This window comes from Microcaecilia unicolor, chromosome 1 (assembly GCF_901765095.1).
Source record: "Microcaecilia unicolor chromosome 1, aMicUni1.1, whole genome shotgun sequence".
NCBI lineage: Eukaryota > Metazoa > Chordata > Amphibia > Gymnophiona > Siphonopidae > Microcaecilia > Microcaecilia unicolor.
In genome coordinates, this window is record NC_044031.1 from 512,005,526 (window position 1) to 512,024,646 (window position 19,121).

Consider the following 19,121-nt stretch of genomic DNA (forward strand, 5'->3'; position numbering starts at 1 on the left):
CAGATGTTTGTGAGTTGTTAAGATAAACAATTAATAAAGGAGCCGTGGCCATTAATTCCGCCACTAAGTTTATTTGTATTCGTTGTTTTTTTTTAAATATTCATAACTGAATGAATGCTGTGTGAGGGGCAGGGTTAAAGAGTGACAATATGGAGGAACTGAAAGAAATCTCAGTGAACCTGGAAGATATAATAAACCAAATCAACAGGTTAAAGAGCATCAAATCTCTTGGAGCACTTAATACTGAAAGACCTAAAAAATGAAATTGAAGGTCTCTTATTGGTTATCTAAGCTTGTCATTAAGATTGTCTGTGCTACCTGAAAATTTGCATTACATTGGCCACCTTCCAGTCTTGAAAAATGATTCCAGGGGTGACTCAGGAAACTACAGACTGATAAGCCTGACATCAATGTCAGACAAAATGATGGAAACTGTTATAACAAACAAAATTATCAAACACACAGTCAAACATGGTTTAATAGGACAGAGCCAACATGGATTCAGCCAAGGGAAGTCTTACCCCTCAAATTTGCTACATTTTTTGAAGGTGTGAATGAACATTTGGGTAAAGGTAAGCCGGTTGATGATGTGTATCTAGATTTTCAGAAAGTGTTTGATAAAGTCCCTCATGATAGACTCCTGGGAAAATTAAAAAGCCATGGGATAAGAGGCAGTGTTCTGTTATGGATTGAGAATTGCTTAAAAGGTAGAAAAGAGAGAGTAGGGTTAAATGGACAATTCTCTCAATGGAAATAGGTGAACAATGGCATGCTGCAAGGATCTATACTGAGACCAGTGCTTTGTATCATATTTATAAATGATCTGAAAATGGGAATGATGAGTGAGATGATCAAATTTTCAAATGGCACAAAATTATTCAAAGTTATCAAATTACAAGCAGACTGTGTGAAATTACAGGAGGACCTTGGGAGGCTGGAAGGTTGGGTATCCTATTGACAAATGAAATTTAATGTGGACAAGTTCAAAGTGATGTACATTCGGAAGTATAACCCAAATTATAGCTACATGATGTGAGGTTCCACATTAGGAGTCATTATCCAGAGAAAGTATTTAGGGGTCAGCGTGACTAATATGTTGAAATCCACTCAGTGTGTGGTGGCAGTAGCAGCCAAAAAAAAGCAAATAGATTGTTAGGAAAGGAATAGAGAATAAATTAATGAATATCATAATGCCTCTATATTATTCCATAAGGCTGAACATTAAATATTATGTGCAGTTCTGGTCACTGCATCTTAAGAAAGAGATGGTGGATCTGGAAAAGGTACAGAGAAGGGTGGCCAAAATGATTAAGGGAATGGAAGGACTCTCATAAGAGGAAAGGCTAAGAGGTTAGCACTCTAGCTTGCAAAAGAGGTGGCTGAGGAGAGATGTGATTAAGGTCTATAAAATCCTGAATTTGTGGAACAGGTAAATATAAATCAATTGTTTACTCTTTCAAAAAGAGCAAAGACTAGGGGAGACACTTTATGACATTACATAGTGGTGCATTTAAAACAAATAGATGAAAATATGTCTTCACTCAGTGTTTAGTTAAGCTGTGGAACACTTTGCCAGAGCAAGGTTTTAGGTAGGGTATAATTTTTTTAATAAATATATATTTTTTTTTAAATAAGTGGTAAAATCAGTTAAGGTAGCTGGGTTTAAGAAGTTTGAACCATTTCCTGGAGGAAAACTCCGAAAGCCATTATTAAAGTAGACCTTGGGAAAACCACTGCTTATCCTTGGGATTAAGTAACATGGAAACTTGCCACTTTTTGGGACTCTCCAACAGTGGCCAGTACAGGGTACAGTGGCAAACAGGATACTGGACTACATGGACCCTTGTTTTGCCACAGTAGAACAACTCTGAGAGAAGCAGGCTGATGACTCCCTTATAAACTAACCAACATTGAGGCATGAGATTTCAAGGACATCCTTCTATTTCATCATCTGATGAAGCTCATGGCTCAAAAAGTCAATTAGTCTACACAGCCTACTTCGTTTTTTTCTTAAGACAAATATATCTACCCTCAAACATCTCATCAGAAATAGTTTTTACTGTGTTAGTTTCTTTGACCAGATATAACTATCATCTCTAAGTGCCATATTATTAACGGAAAACAAACTTCAGTTGTTTTGTATACAGCACAGTCTTTGTTGAACTGTTGAGTTTGTTCATTTTCTGACTAGTAGAATGTAGAATGGCAATTGCCAAGAAAGCTAGAATCCTTTTCTGTTGGATTTTCTGCTACTGTGACAATAGAAGTATTCACATATGTAGTTAATTCTCAACCCATAAGAACTGGCACATAGTAGATCTGGTGTTCCTCTTGAGATTAATTTACCAGAACCTCAGGTTGGTGGCATTCAGATAATGCCACTATCTTGGACTGATCAGTCTCACTTTAAGTTCTCATTAAACAGGTAAAAAAACAGAATTCCAAAATAGATCTGAGTCAAGAAAACTCTAACCATTAAACATTTCCTAGAGGGCTTGGAATACCTACATTTGGAAAAGATGGTGATCTTGGTTGTAAATATAAAGCACAAATATATAAACTAGGTACTAACAGAAAAACACCCTTTGTACATGTAAATGTTTAGAATACTAGTATATATGTATGTAGGTGAATACTTACTTGCAAATATGGCAGTATGTTGTCTAAGTGCTATTTTGCAAATACCTGCTTGACTTACATATCATATATTTTCAAGGGGGCATACAGATGAACAGGACATAGGTAGGGCTTCCATTTGTAAGCATAACTTTCATAATACTATATTTATGCATCCTTGTTGCATTTAGTTACCTGCATTTCCACAAGCTCTAGGCTGGTGGGTGTCAGGCTCATTTTCAAAAGAGAAGGACGCCCATCTTTCTACACAAATCGGAAGATAGGCGTCCTTCTCACAGGGTCGCCTAAATCAGTATAATCGAAAGCTGATTTTGGGCGTCCCCAACTGCTTTCCGTCGTGGGGATGACCAAAGTTCACGGGGGCGTGACGAAGGCGTAGCGAAGGCGGGACTTGGGCGTACCTAACACATGGATGTCCTTGACCCATAATGGAAAAAAAATGGCATCCCTGACGAGCACTTGGACGACTATCTGGTCCTGTTTTTTTTACAACCAAGGCACAAAAAGGTGCCCAAAATGAACAGATGACCACCGGAGAGAATCAGGGATCACCTCCCCTTACTCCCCCAGTGGTCAACCCCCTTCCACCCTAAAAAATCTTTTAAAATATTTTGTGCCAGCCTCTATGCCAGCCTCAAATGTCATACTCAGGTCTATCACAGCAGTTCTAGTGGGTGCAGTGCATTTCAGGCAGGCGGACCCAGACCCATCCCCCCCACCTGTTACCCTTGTGGTAAATGTGAGCACTCCAAAATCCACCACAAACCCACTGTACCCACATCTAGGTGCCCCACTTCACCTGTAAGGGCTATGGTAGTGGTGTACAGTTGTGGGTAGTGGGTTTTGGGGGGATTTGGGGGGCTCAGCACACAAGGTAATGGAGCTATGTACCTGGGAGCAATTTATGAAGTCTACTGCAGTGCCCCCTAGGGTGCCCGGTTGGTGTCCTGGCACGTCAGGGGGACCAGTGCACTATGAATGCTGGCTCCTCCCATGACCAAAGGGCTTGCTTTTGGTCGTTTCTGAGATGGGCGTCCTTGGTTTCCATTATTGCCGAAAATCAGAAACGACCAAGTCTAGGGACGACAATCTCTAAGGATGACCTAAATTTCACGATTTGGGCGTCCCCAACCGTATTATCAAAATGAAAGATGAACGTCCATCTTGTTTCGATAATACAGGTTTCCCCGCCCCTCCACCAGGATGTTTTACGAGGACGTCCTCAGCAAAACTTGGTCATCCCTTTCGATTATGCCCCTCCACGTGTTAGGTGGGTTGATACTAGGTTATGCTGGTATTCTGTAATGGTGCCTAGGTGACTAAGTTCTGTTGCCCACCTTCAGGAAGCCTAAATTGAGGTGCCCAGTTATAAAATTGTCTCCATAGTGAATAGCCTACAGCCCTCACTAGAACAGAATTGGGTTGATTCTCCAGTGACTGACTCGTCTTGTCAGCAAAATCAAGGGACTATGTCAGAGTCTTGAAGGGAACTCTATGAGCTTTCTGCTGGCTGACAAGAAGATTGATTTTTTGAACTCAACAATACATTTTAATGTATGGGATTCTCTTAATATGGTAAGTGAATAGAAGCATGACAAAATTGTAGGTTTGTCCATGATCTTCACAGTGAGGATAACAAGTCAAGGTCTTATAGAATAGATTATAAAATAGTAATTTCCCTGTTTCAGATGAGCTGTTGTCAACAGCGTTAAAAAAAAAAAGTCACATTGTGTCTCCTAATTTTAAAAAAATGTCTCACTTGATTAAGGAAAACTACTATAAAGTGATTCACTCAAGAATCTCTTGAAGAAGTCCTTGGAAGTGAATGCTCATTTTTTTCAGTGTGTAAATATAACTTTGAGGAAAGCGTGTAAAAGTAGGCCTACATACTGATATCTATATATCTTCTAGGATGCACCTTCATCCTAGATAAGTATTGGATAGAATAACAAAGACCTGCACGGTCCATCCAGTCTGCCGAACAAGGTAACCACAATTGAATCTGGCATTCTGCACAGATTCCACGTCATGATTAAGCACTAGCATACTTAGGGTGCCACTAAGGCGCACTCACATTTTTAGCGCGTGCTAAAATTGTGGGCACGCTAAACGTTAAGAGACGCCCATAGGAATGCATTGGCATCTCTAACGTTTAAGACCCTCTTAGTCTATCTCTCCCTGCCAATTTTAGGGCAGAGACTATAGAAATCTGAGCACCAATCCTACTTCCAAACTATTGGCATTGACATTGAGGCGCACTCTAGCCTTGATCTTTTTGTGGTGATACTCCAAGTTATTTATCATTGTTCACTATCCTTTATCTCCTGGGCGGGTTCTGAGATCTTTGTCTAGTCCCCATGTGGCGCAGCTAGAATGTACACATCACAGTGTATTCTTTTTCATGGCACCAGCCTTTTGGAATTCTCTTTCTTTATCAATCAGAGGTGAATTATCCCTGACAGTTTAAAAGTAAATTAAAGACTTGGCTTTTCAGAAGGTTTTTGAGGGTACTTAGGTCTATTGGGATTGCATTTTTGGCAGCACAAGTCTGAATTTTTCTGTCCTTGTGTACTTTGTGTAACTGATTTTAACTATCCTATTTGACATTGTAGTTCTTTTATTTAATGTAAATTTTTAGAATGTACACTCCTTTGATCTTCCAAGTGGTAGTTAAAAGCGGTATAGCAAGTTTATAATAATAATAATAATTATTATTATTATGTTGTCGTTAATAAGCATCATAACAGTACCCATGTGCTAATGTCAGAATGGGAGCAAGGGCAGATATGATGACTGATACAGTTTTAATGGAAACCATTAGCTTTGAAGAAATGTTGAGAAAACATTATCTACAGAAGCAATCACTGATATATTAACTACTTAACAAAAATACAGGAACTGCATTTAAGGTTTACATGTTATCATTTGAATAGTGGTTAGGAAATCAGTGTCTATAATCATATAACAGTGACATGTAAATTGATGTAATTTGAAAAGAATACATCCATCATTTGGTTTAAATTACAAATTTCCCAATCCTGTTTGTTGACCCCTGGGATTTTTGCATGGATTTTTCAAAGTCTGAAAAGACAGGTATTGATTTAAACAAAAAAGCAAAAGCATGAAAGAAGTGAAACACAAGGTTTAATTTCAAAAGGTAAAATTAAAACAATCAAAGGATTTCAAGAGGTCAGAGTTTGAATTAGATTATTGTGGAAATGAAAGCAAGGAGGAGAAACCTCCTGAACCTCCAGCTACATCTACAAATCTTTGCAAATGGTTGCTCCCCCTGCCTCTGCTCCCACTCCCCCCAAAAAAACAGAGGACATTTTTTTCTGTTTTGAGGGCAATATTTATCAGGGCAGCTACTGCATAAAATATCCATATAAATTATACAAATATCTTTAGGTATATCTTCAGCCAATTTATCCATATAAAGTTGGACCTCTGAATATGGCACCTTAAATTATATGGATAAGTTATGGGCCAGATTCTATATACTGTGACTGAAAACTCTGCATGGAATAAATTTCTGCCAAAGCATATTCTGCAAGCGGTACCTATATTTAGGTGCAGTATATAGAATACGCTTAGTTAATATCACAGTGCTTAAAACTACACACATCCATTTACACCAAGGGAAATGCGGCATAAATGCCGGCGAATAGATTTAGGCGCAGAAGGACACATTCTATAACAGTGCATGTACATTTTGGATTGCCTGTGAAACGACTATTTCTCCACCCATAACTATGCCCCTTTTTGGCTGCACGCATTAGAATTTTGGCACTCTGCATTACAGAATACGCTTAGTGAGTTGTGCATGTAAATTCTAATTATTGCTGATTAGTGCTCATTATTGATTATTAAGACCTGTTCTCAACGCTGATTAGCTTGTTAAGCCAATTAAGTTATGCACATTGTTATAGAATACACCTGGATTTTGTCATGGAACACTAGGCGCTATATATAGAATCTGGGGTTATATGTATAAAGTTAGGACAGCTATTTATACAGTCTATTTATACAGATAAATGCTGAATATTACTGCTTTCTGGATAAACATAGGTCCTCACCTGATCCCTCTTCAAGTTACATGGATAAATCATGGCTATATATCCATTCAGCTACCTGAGAAATTTAAAGCAAATTATTTAGCTAGTCTACATGCAGTATGTTTTTAAATACCAACTGCCTTGACTTTTGGGAAGAGCTGAAGATCAGAAATCACAACTCCATATCTTTGAACTGTCTCTAATAAAAAGTTCAAATCTTATCAGTTCTCTTACAGTTTGATCTGATTATCAATTAACCACTTCTAACAAGTAACCCAAAAACTGACATTATAATAAACACAAAAAACTGATATTCTGTAAGCCTTAATGTTGACTGTCAAATAAAAAGTCTTGTGTTATTTTACTCTCTAACTTAGTAAACATCAGAACCAGGTCAGAGTTAAGCAACGTTTTTATACCAGTTCCTGCTCTGGATGTTTCGTCCCTTTGTTGTTGTTGTTTTTTTTTTATGTATCCTTTTTCAGTAGTAGTTCAAGATGAGTTACATTCAGAAACAGCAGATATTTTGCTGTCCCAAGATTGATTTATAATCTAAGGGGCCCTTTTACTAAGCTGCACTAAAAAGTGGCCCGTGCTATGACTATCATATGTGTTTCCCACATGCTGAGGCCACATTTCCATTTTTGCAATAATGGTCACGTGATAATTTTCCCAGTAGTGCGTGGCCATTAGCGCGTGAGCCCTTAACTACACCTGTTTTCTAGATGGTAAGGGGCTCACATGCTAACCACACGCTAAAAATTAAAGTATTTTTAGCACATGGAACACACACAGATGCCAGAACAACCACGGGTCGCCTGAGCGCACCCTATGGTAGTGGTTTTTAACCTGCGGTAACCATGCATTACTGTTTACCACAGCTCTGTAAAAGAGTAAGTTTGTACCTGAGGAAGTGGAAAATTAAGAGGGGTAATTATTAAGGTGTCATAAAAGACAGGCTTTTACTGTACCTTAATTTTCCACAGGAGTTGCTAACCTGCAGTAGCTCTCATGGTATATGAATAATGCTACTTGGGATCAGCCTTACAAGCAGCATTATTAATACTGGCAGGGAGCATCAGGTCATTAATCTGCAACCCTACGTTCCCAGGTTGCATCTCAAATCAGAGAAGAATAATTAACAATTACAACTCCCCACCTCACCAGGAGCATTCCCGAGCACATACCTCCACAGTGCCCAGCCAATCACACACCCCCAACAATCCCCCTCCCATATGCCTTCCCCATCCAAGACTTCCTTTAGAAATCCCTGGGGTTCTGTGAGTATGGAGCAGGAGCAATCTCCAGTCTTTCAGCACTGGGTTCATTACAGTAGTGACCCCAGTAGTAGTCATGACAATTTGACCCCTAACGGTAGAATTACAACTGCTAGGGCTCACCGGTGCCATTTTGAACCTGGCCCAGAAGGGGAAGGAGTAACTGGGGAATTGCCCCAGCCCCATACCACTAGACCCCCTGGGATTTGTAAAGTTAAACCCAATGGGGTACTATGAGAGGGAGAGGAGCCTTAGGAAGAGAGGGTGACTTTTGCGGGGTGTTGTGATCCAGGGGGGCTTCAAGAGTGATGTGTCTGTCTGGGGTGTGTCTGTCTGGGGGAGGAGGTTGGGGGAAGGGGGAATTATTAGTTAGCATCTAGCCCCTTTAAAATGTGGCCCAGGAGCCTTAGACTCCAGCTTTACAATCTGATGATCCCAGTTAGGAAACATAACGCTAGCCTTTAGGTGATATTTTTTTCTAGGGATAATGCAACTTGTAGTATTTACCAAAAGCCTTGATGAAGTGGAGAAGTAACTTAGTGGTTAGTGCAGTGGACTTTGATCCTGGGGAACTGTATTCAATTCCTACTGCAGCTCCTTGTGACACTGGGAAAGTCACTTAACCCTCTATTGCCCCTGGTACAAAAATAAGTAACTGTATATAATATGTAAACTGCTTTGATTGTAACCACAGAAAGGCATTTGACTCCTGAAATTAGATAGGGATAGGAGGTAGTATCCTATTGTGGATTAAGAACTGGTTAAAAGATACAAACACAGTAGGGTTAAATGGGCAGTATTCTCAATGGAGAAGGATAGATAGTGGGGTTCCCCAGAGGTTTTTGCTGGGACTGCTGCTTTTTAACATTTTCTAGAGATGGGAATAACTAGTGAGGTAATTAAATTTGCTGATGGCACAAAGTTGTTCAAAGTTCTTAAATCACAAATGAATTATGAAAAATTGTGAAAGGACCTTACGAGACTGGGAGATTTGTGATTCAAATTGCAGATGACATTTAAGACTAGATTCAATATATCATGTAAAAAATCAGCTGCAAAACAATTTAGGCGTACTTTATTGAATAAGCCTAAATTTCCTCACAGTTTATAGAATGCACAGAGTAAATGCTAATGCCTAAAGTACGCACAGATTGAGTGTATTCTATAACCACACACATAGATATTAGAAATGCCCACAGCACACCCATTCCACGCCCCATGGTCACACCCCTTTTCAACTATGTGACTCAGAATTTATGTGCATCACATTATAGAATATCCTTAGTTTGCGTAAATTCTAATTAATGTCAATAATTCTTCATTTGAAATTATCAGTTCTCGTTGGCTTCTTAACTAATAAAGTTGCGCGTGCAAATACAGACTACAACTGGATTTGCACGTACAACTTAAGACGCACTACATAAAATCCTGGAGTTAATGTGAGTAAATGCAAAAGAAGTGCAATCTAGCAAGAGGAACTCAAACTATAGATATGTGATTCAGGGATCAGGAATCATCGCCCAGGAAAAGGATCTAGGTGTCATCATTGATGATATATTGAAACCCTCTGCTCAGTGTGCAGTGTCAGCAAGAAAGCAAATAGAATGTTAGTAATTATTAGGAAAGGAATAGAAAACAAAAATGAGAATGTTATAATGCTTTTGTATCATTCCATGGTTCAACCGTACCTTGAATACTGTGTGCAATTCAGGTCACCCCATCCCAAAAAGGATATTGCAGAAAAAATACAGAGAAGGGCGATAAAAATGATAAAGGGGATGGGACAACTTTCCTATGAGAAAAAGCTAAAGCAGCTAAGGCTCTTCATCTAGGAAAAGAGATGACTAAGAGAAGATATGATAGCGGTCTATAAAATACTGAGTGGATTGGAACGGGTAGATGTGAATCAATTGTTTACTCTTTCCAAAAATACAAGGACTAGGGGGCACGCAATGAAGCTACTAAGTAGTGAATTTAAAACAAATCGAAGAAAAAAATTCTTAATTCAACTTGTAATTAAACTTTAGAATTAGTTGCCAAAGAAAGTGGTAAAAACAGTTAGCTTAGCAGGGTTTAAAAAAGATTTGGATAATTTCCTAAAATAAATTTCTATAAGCCATTATTAAGATGCACTTGGGAAAATCCACTGCTTATTTCTCAGATAAGGAAGACAAAATCTGTTTTACTATTTGGCCACTGTTGGAAAAAGGATACTGAGCTTGATGAACATTTGATCTGGCCCAGTAGTGGAAAGGTTATGTTCCTATATACCTGGAATAATACTGAAAAACTATTCTTTTTAATATGTTGTATTATTTTGGTGTGCATTATTTGAACATTTTTTGGTACATAATTGCTGGAATATATTCAGCTTGCATGATACCATCAGTAACAGAGGTACAGGGGTGGAGACAGCTGTTAGGAGTCCTTCCCTAGTGTTTTCAAAAGTGTCTATACTACTAATATAGATGCTGCCACCCACCCCCACCCCTCCGCCTTAGCCTCCACAAACGGTTAAGTCACTGACCAGCTGTGGAGGTAAGAGGTCTGAGTCTTCTTTAGCCATACCATCCAGCAAACGGTCCACTTGAAATTTCACCAGAAAGTAGGCTGGTTTGGCTGTTGTCACTTAAGGAGGACTGGGGATCGTATCTATAACCCTGAACAGATAAGAATCTTTTATAACTTATGATATTAGAGGTTAACTGTGTGCCAAAATTCTGTTCTATAATGTTAGTGTATGGAGCAAGTTTGGTACGAGAAGCATCTATGTACCTACATTTAGCTGAACCCGCTTATACTATGTAAGTAGGGGTCAATGTGCATGCCTAAATGGAGTGCTTCAGGTTGTAAGTTATGCATGTAAATGTTAGTCTCACCTATGCCCTTCTCATGCTTCTCCCTTGCCCTTAGGTGCTAAGCAAGTTGCACATGTCATTTATAGAACAGTATTGAGCATACATATAAGTGTTAGTGTTGTATTATTTTAGCACACAAATTGTGCTTATATTCCTATGGGTGTCTTATCATTTAGCATGTGCTAAATCTGTTAGCGCACCTTATAAAAGGATTCCTAAATAAGTTGTTTTAGTGATTTAGCAGAAAAAGCAGGTGCACATGCCTCTGAATACTTTTACCTCAGACATGTACTTTCACTTTGAAAATGGAAGCAAAATATGCAGGTAAAACACAATGGGGTCGATGTTCAGCCAGCAGATAGCTGTTTCTGGTTGGGTTAATAGTTTTGAATATCAGCCTCAACATTGCAGATGTCCTAATTATTCCCCTTTATCATGGACAATCCTCATTCTGTGTTGAAATCTAACTGTATAGCTCCTCTGTCCTTCAAAAAGATGTTTTACCCTATTGTATTCCCTTGGAAGATCCTCCTGATCTGATCATGGGTAGCGTTTATTTTTTAAGTACGTAAATCTTTCCTGCAATTTGAACCAACATTACAAAGAAACAAAATTAAAATTCCATTCAATTTTATAATCGTGCTGATAAAAATTCAAGTTATGTATAGATATGATGTGCCTTTTTATTGTACAGATATTAAAAAAGACCTGGCATTGATGGCTGAAACAAGACTATTGAAGAGTCCAAGTAGTCAACGTAGCAGTTTACTTATATCAAATCAACAAGGCGATCTTCAGCAATCCCCAAGACAGAATTTAAGACCTCAAGGATCAAGTCAAACTGGAAAGAATGTTCAGCTTCAATTACAGGGAGACAACTTATCAGCACAAGCTAATAACAAAGTACAGGTCTCAAGCATCTCAGATAGTAGGCCTTGGACTCCTAATACATTGATCAATAAATATGAAACATCTTTAACTCAAGGAAGTAAACCTACAACACCAAACAACTTGCCATCACGGCCTCTTACTCCCAGCAATCATGAAAATAAAGATACAAAGATTGGTATTCAACAGAACAGATCTATGACACCCAAGAGCCAAATTGGGCGAGCCGCCATCACTTCTCCAGTTGTAACTATTCAACTAGATGCAGAAAATATAGGAAATACCTCTCAGAGAAACAGTCTCCTAGAAGTAAGCATATATGTTTTTATTTTTACATGCAAAAATTCTGTAATGTTTAAGATATTGGCTTCAGATTTGGGATTTTCAGGTACAGCTGGGTCAATGTTCCCTCTAAGCTTTGCGGCAGCACGGCCACACACCCTCTGGTAAGAGGCAGTGCAGCTGTCCTGTACTGCCAAGCGGCCAGCAAGACCTGCTCTGTCCACTGCATCCTTCCCTGCCACCCCTGACACCACCCCAAACCAGTGACAGCAAAAGAAAGTAGAAACATAGTGGGGCTGCACTGTACATACCTGCAGCTGCCAGTCCCGACTTCCCCCCCCCCCCCCCCCCCTCCAATGCCACTTCTGGTTCTGGGGAAGAGCTGGCAGCCATGGTATATACAATGCCCACCATGTTTCTACTTTGTTTTACCACCACTGCTGCTTCTGGTTTGGGGGAAGCAGCAGGGGTGTCAGGAAAGGAGGCAGACCCCGGAAGGAAGTGTGGAGGGCAGAGGAGCATATAATGGAAGGAAGTAGGAAAGAGAGAGGGGCACTTGCTGGAAGGAAGTGGGGAGGGAAGAGGGGGCAGGTGCTGGAAGGAAGAGGGAAAAGAGAGGGGAAGGTGCTGGATGGGGGGGGGGGGATTCTGGGGAATAAGAGGGAGTAAAGTAGAAGAGCCAGGGTGACTGTAAGAGGTGGCAAGCTGTGGGCAGATACAGTAAAAAGAGGGAAATTGAGAATTGGCTGGTAAGAGAGAATTAAATCTAGACAGAGGCAAAAAATAAACTGAAGAAAGCTGAAAGGAAAAGGAGGAGCGAAAATTGACAAATGGACAGGGAATTCTGACAAGACGAGGAAAGCAGAAACCAGAGGCTGGGACCAACACACTTGAAAAATGTAAATGGTCAGACAACAAAGGTAGAAAAAAGAATTTTATTTTATCTTATGGTAGCTGTGTTAGTAAATAACAATTGGGTTAGGGTCTGTGTTCTGTGTGTGAGAAAGAGATGTGGTTTTGTGTTAGCAATGACTACATAATCGATCTGGAGGAGTAGCCAAGTGGGTTAGAGCACCAGCCTTAACATACCACTGCTACTCCTTCTGATCTTGGGCAAGTCACTTAACCCTCCATTTCCTCAGATATAAAATTAGATTGTGAGCCCTCCAGGGACAGAGAAATACCCAGTGTACCTGAATGTAACTCACCTTGAGCTACTACTGAAAAAGGTGTGAGCAAAATCCAAAAATAATCTGGTTTGCTTAGTTTTTCAGTAGGCTTATTAATGTTCTAGTGCTCACTTCCATGTTTGTGGTACTGCCCTTTCCTAGGGAGGTGCTTGTTGTGTGACTTGTGGAAGTTACTGCTGTTATGGTGTGTTGGAATTACTCTGTAGGTCCTGAGGGACATTGCAGTGTTTTGTATAACTTCATACTATGCCTGGTATTGGATTTTGGATTTGGATTTAGACTACACCTTTCTCAGTAATAGCTCAAGGCAAGTTACATTCAGGTACAATAGGTATTTTCATGTCCCTGGAGGGCTTACAATTTTAAGTTTTGTTTGAGGCAATGGAAGGTTAAGTGACTGGACCAAGATCTCCAGAACATCAGTGAGATTTGAACCCTGGTTCTCAGCCTGCTGCTCTAACCATGTTTGGTAACTCATCAGCAAACTAAGGGCTACTTTTACAAAGCCGCAGTAGTGATTCGTACATGGCAAATGGGACGAAGCCCTTAGGAATTGAATGGGTTTTGTTGCATTTGCCACACCGGGAATCACTACCACAGCTTTGTAAAACTGTTTGTATATGCATGTCTGTGTATGAAACTGTAAGAAGTGCTGACAAGGTAATGTAATGGAAAAGTTTTGCTCATGTCAACTCAGTCCTTGGCTCGCAAAGAAAAATTTTTGCTCATGCCAACTCAGTCCTTAGAGGGAACATTGAACTGGGTTTAAACAGCTTCTGATCTTTTATATATGAAGTCAACTTATAGCAAGGAATATCAGCTTAAAAATGCTAATTTAGTTTTTAAGATCTCTGGTGCTCAGAACTCCTATCAGTTATGATTAGACTGTGTGCAATAAATACTAAGCAATAATTCCCCAACTTTTCGGAGCACATTTCTGCAGAATAGTAAATAGATCTTATGATATGTTTCTTTTTGCTAAAAAATCTGATGTTTATCAGATAATGAAGCAGCAAGCTATGATTATAAGGATGTGCTTGTATGACAGAAGAAAATAGCAGGCTATATTAGAAGTATGTATAATACCACAAATTCTATACATGGCACTCAAAATTGCACATGCAAATTTGGGTGCGTGTGCAATTTAATTGAATAATGAGCCAATTAGTGCCAATAATTGGACACAATTAGTAGTGCTAATTGACAATGACTTAGAATTTAGGCGTACATCTTCCTGGTTGGGATTCTATAAAGATGTGCTCATAAATTTTCTGCCTGGATCTAAAAAGGGGGCATGGCCAGGGAGGGGCACGGGCGGATCATGGGTGTTCCTAGAATTTGCACATGGTGTTATAGAATATGGCAGAAATTTTGGCAGAATGATTTACACCAGGATTCAGCTGGTTTAAATCCTTGAGTCCAAAACTGGGTGTGGATTCTGGTGCTAAGCGCTATTCTATATAGCAGTACAGAGCAAAGTCCAAAATGCAACAAAAAGCACCAAGAGCCTACAGAAACGAGACACAGTTGTTTTTAATTCTAAAAATCAATATTCCAATATAGACCCGACATGGGCCGTGTTTTGGCACACAGCTCCTGCGTCAGGGGTCAAGTATGCTCTAATATGTACTACATATGGCAGCCAGAATTTTCTTAATGTTTTTGTACCTTTGACAAGGAACGGAGGGACTGTTTTATTTTATGCGTTCTAGGTATTGAATAACTATTTTATAGCACAGATGGCATACCTTCCTATTTCATTAAGAAAATTCTGGCTGCCGTATGTAGTACATATTAGAGCATACTTGACCCCTGACGCAGCCCTCAATTCCACTTCACAAAAGTGCTCTGTTTACCAAGACCTCGTAAAAATGATCTCATATCAATGCATTAGTTCTATAAAGTCATATCCATTCATGTCCCAAAAATTGTTTTCAAAAACCTCAAGACATCTTATTTCCTTCACTCACACCAAGTTGTACTACCCCCAGATTCTATATAGCCCACCTAGAAATCTGCACCAAAATCAAGGAGTATTCTATAACAATGCGCGTAACTTAATTGGCTTAACAAGCTAATCAGCGTTGATAACAGCACTTAAGCAATAATGAGCACTAATTGGCAATAATTAGAATTTATGCACAGAACTCGCTAAGCGTATTCTGTAATGAACTGCACCTAAATTCTAATGCATGTAGTCCAAAAGGGGTGTGGCTATGGGTGGGGGAATGGGTGTTCCAAAATTTTACACGTACAGTTATAGAATATGGTCCAATGCGTGTAAATCTGCGCTCGGGGGTTTAGGCCTCATTTTCATTGGCCTAAATGGACATGTGTAGTTTTAGGAGTTATGATTTCCACCTAAGCATATTCTAGATACCACACCTAAATCTAGGCGCCGCTTATGGAATACGCTTAGGCGGAAACCTTTACCACATGGATTTTTTAGGCACCATATATAGAATCTGGCCCCAAATGTATCAAAAAGCCACTGCTAGCCATACTGACAGTTCACACAATCTTCACAGTGTCACTGCTCTTACAGCTTTGTTTCCACAATCTTTGGAGTATCAGAGCTTTTGTGTCTCCAACTAGTTTTATCTTTCATAGGCTTCTTCAGGAGACCAGTAGGCGAAGGGGTATTAGAACTTATAGAAAACTGTAAGTTGAGTTCATAAGTGGCCTACATTTAAACTCGTGCATTTTCACCTGCTGTAGACATGGTGTAAGTGAGCACGCCTAAATTCAGGCACGTCATTGCTGACTTATGCTAGTATTCTTCAGGAAACAATATAGAAATCTACGACAAAACACTAAAATTATGTATGTAGCTATAACTCTCACTCATATATGTGCTTCCAGATGAGTGCACTCATGCTTAGGGGCCCTTTTACAAAGCTGCGATAAACATTAACACGTGCTTACCGCAGGAAAAAAAATGGCATACCGTGGAGCACGCTGAAATGTTCTACCCACATGCTAAAAAATAAAATGTCTTTTTTTGCTCTGGGGGAGTGCCTGAGGTGGAGAGTGGGCATGTTCTGGCGCAGCTACATTGCTCTGTGCTAATTGATTAGCGCATGCTTAGCGCGTGAGCCCTTACTGCCTACATAATGGGTGGTGGTAAGGGCTCATACGCTAATCTGTTGTAATGGCCACACACTAATGGCAGAATTAGTGTGTAACCATTAATACAAATAATAGTAAATTCGGCCATTTTACTCTAGCAGTAAAAATGGCCTTAGCGCAAGGGAAAGACCCACAAAAGCCACATTTTACTGCTGTTTGGTAAAAGGGCCCTTTAGTCTTCCAACTGCTGCCTTCCAGTGTTATTAAGACACCAGTACATGCGCTGTTGATATAACTTCAAACATTGACACATGCGCCAAAGGGCAGTCTGTAACCAGCACCTGTGCTTCTTTACAAAAATGCTTGTCATTCTACTTTAGCATTCAATCTGTGTGATATCAGAGTCTTCCAAGTATAAATAAAATATGTTCTCACTGAACTAAGCATTTTGAATAATCACCCCCTCCACCCCTCTGAGAGTAACTTCAATCACAAAAAAGCTTTAAATCCTGCACTGAATGAATTTTTTCCTCCCAATAGGAAGTCAATGGCAATGCTCAGTGATACAGGGTTTTATCTGACTGCCCCATTGACTTCCCATTGGGAGGAAAAAGCTCATTCAGTGCAGGGTTTAAAGTAGAATGGAAGGCGCTTTTTTGTAAAGCAAAGGTATAGCAACCTTTGAAGACTGAAGTCCATAAACAATCCTCAGCCAACTTGAAAGGCTTGACTCATTCTGCCAAGAACGGACAAAAACTGTCCCATCCTGCTGTGGAAAGATAGTAGAGGTTTGTCCTGGGCAGCTCACAGCTGTTATTATTATTACAAAAGGAGTTTCTGCTAAGCAGTGAGTAATAGTGTGTGAATACTTGTGTAATCAGCACATTATGGTGTCGTCTTCTGAATTATTTTTGAATATTTTTAGACTTATTCTTTCACATTCAGAGGTCCTTTTACTAAGGCGTACCAGAAAATGGTCTGCGCTGGTGTAGGCGCGTGTATTGGATGCTTGCAGGTCCATTTTTCAGTACGCCTGCAAAAATGGCCTCTCTTTTTTTTTTTTTTGTCTGAAAATGGATGTGTGGCAACATAAAAATTGGCGATGTCCATTTTGGGCCTGAGACCTTACCACCACCCATTGACTTGGCGCTAAGGTCTTACGCGTTAACCGGGCAGTAATCGTCAGCATGAGTATACTGCCGATTACCACCTGGTTAGCTCCATGCGGTAGAAAATAGAAATTATTTTCTGCCACGCGTGATAAAAATTAGAATTACTACCTGAGGCACACTGTAGCCAAGGGGTAGTTCTAATTTGACATGTGTTGTACATGCGTAGGCCCCATGCACCTTAGTAAAAGGGCCCCTCAGTGTTTAGACTGTGTTGTAAAGATCAGTGAAACAAGCTTCTTTAATGCATTTTAAGTGTATTTTTTAGACAACAGAATGTAAACAAAAATATAGATATTTACAACGCTCTATAACTTGGGAGTCGTTTTACTAAGCTGTGGTAAGTGCTAGTGCATGCTTACCATATCTTAAAAGGGCTTACCGTGGGAGGTCCTGCACAGTGGCGTAGCAAGGGGGGCTGCCACCTGGGGCAGTTCGCCGTTGCACCCCCCCCCGGGTGCAGCACGATGACATCCCCCCCCACAACCCAGTGCCTACCCTCCTCAACTCCGTCCAACCAGCTCCCACACCATACCTTTAAAGAAATCTCAGAAGCCGTGGCAAGGCGAGGCGCAGCGCCTCGCGCCTGCATGTAAAAGAAGTGTGGATCGTCTCATCGGGCCTTCCCTCACTCTGTCTGTCCCGCCCTTGCGAAAATAGGAAGTTGCGTCAATGGAGGGCGTGACAGACAGAGTGAGGAAAGGCCCAATGAGACATTCCACACTTCTTTTACATGCAGGCACAAGGCGCTGCGCCTCGCCACGGCTTCCGAGATTTATTTAAAGGTAGGGTGCTTTTGACTCCTAACTTGTCACTTGCTCATAATCTTTATCTTGTCTTCCTCTCTTCAATAGTCCCTTCCCTATGTGGTCTTCTGTCTGTCCTACCCTTATCCTTATTGGTCCTGTCTGTCTGTCCTGATTTAGATTGTAAGCTTTTTTGAGCAGAGACTGTCTTTTCTTCATGTTCAATTGTGAAGCGCTGCATACGACTGGTAGCGCTAAAGAAATGATTTATACTAGTAGTAGTAGTAGTTGTAATATTATTCATATATTTATTAGCAGGGAAAGATCAATATAATCTTTTTTTTTTTTTTTTAGATAAAGACAGTACAAAGGAAAGTAAATGCAAAGGCCATCGGGTTATTTTTTAATTTTGGGGGCTTTTTTTTTTTTTTTACAGAGGTTGCATTCCCTTGCCATGGTCTAATTTTGTAACAGAGCTGTTCAGATATATTTTGGCCTGGATCAGTACGTCAGCTGTTGTTTAAAACAACTTTTCAAGACTTAAGCTTCACAATCCCCATCAAAAAGTATTATATGTTGCTGGATGATCAGAGTTTCTGCATATACACAAGCTTTCCTGCCTCTGTGTTGGCATGGGAAATAACTAGCAGGTGTGTTGTATTACAGCTGTGTTCAAGGGCAAGACATGTTATATTCCTTACATATGTTTTGTGAAAATGTAGTTTAATTATCTCTCTAACAATCTGTTACTTTTGACAGCAAATAATATACAGAGAGCTGTTGGGGAAAATTGTGCAACTGGTTTAGTCCGTTCTCTCTCTGTTCTTAAAATCTGGGAAAATGTTGTTTCCAGAAAGGCCAGTGCTGTACTCAGTTTATGGCTGATTTGTCCACGTTGAGGAGGGCGTACAAAAGGTCCTAGTAAATTGTTATTCAGGAAAATGTATGAA

General features: G+C 39.9%; 1 protein-coding gene across 1 annotated transcript in view; it reads left to right on the forward strand.

The window, feature by feature from the left end:
- Window positions 1-19,121, forward strand: part of C1H8orf34 (chromosome 1 C8orf34 homolog) — a 397,204-nt gene that overhangs the window by 357,457 nt on the left and 20,626 nt on the right. Inside the window, exon 12 of the mRNA XM_030190169.1 lies at window positions 11,522-12,024. Within this exon, the coding sequence (XP_030046029.1) occupies window positions 11,522-12,024 (503 nt within the window). The remainder of the gene's footprint in view (window positions 1-11,521; window positions 12,025-19,121) is intronic.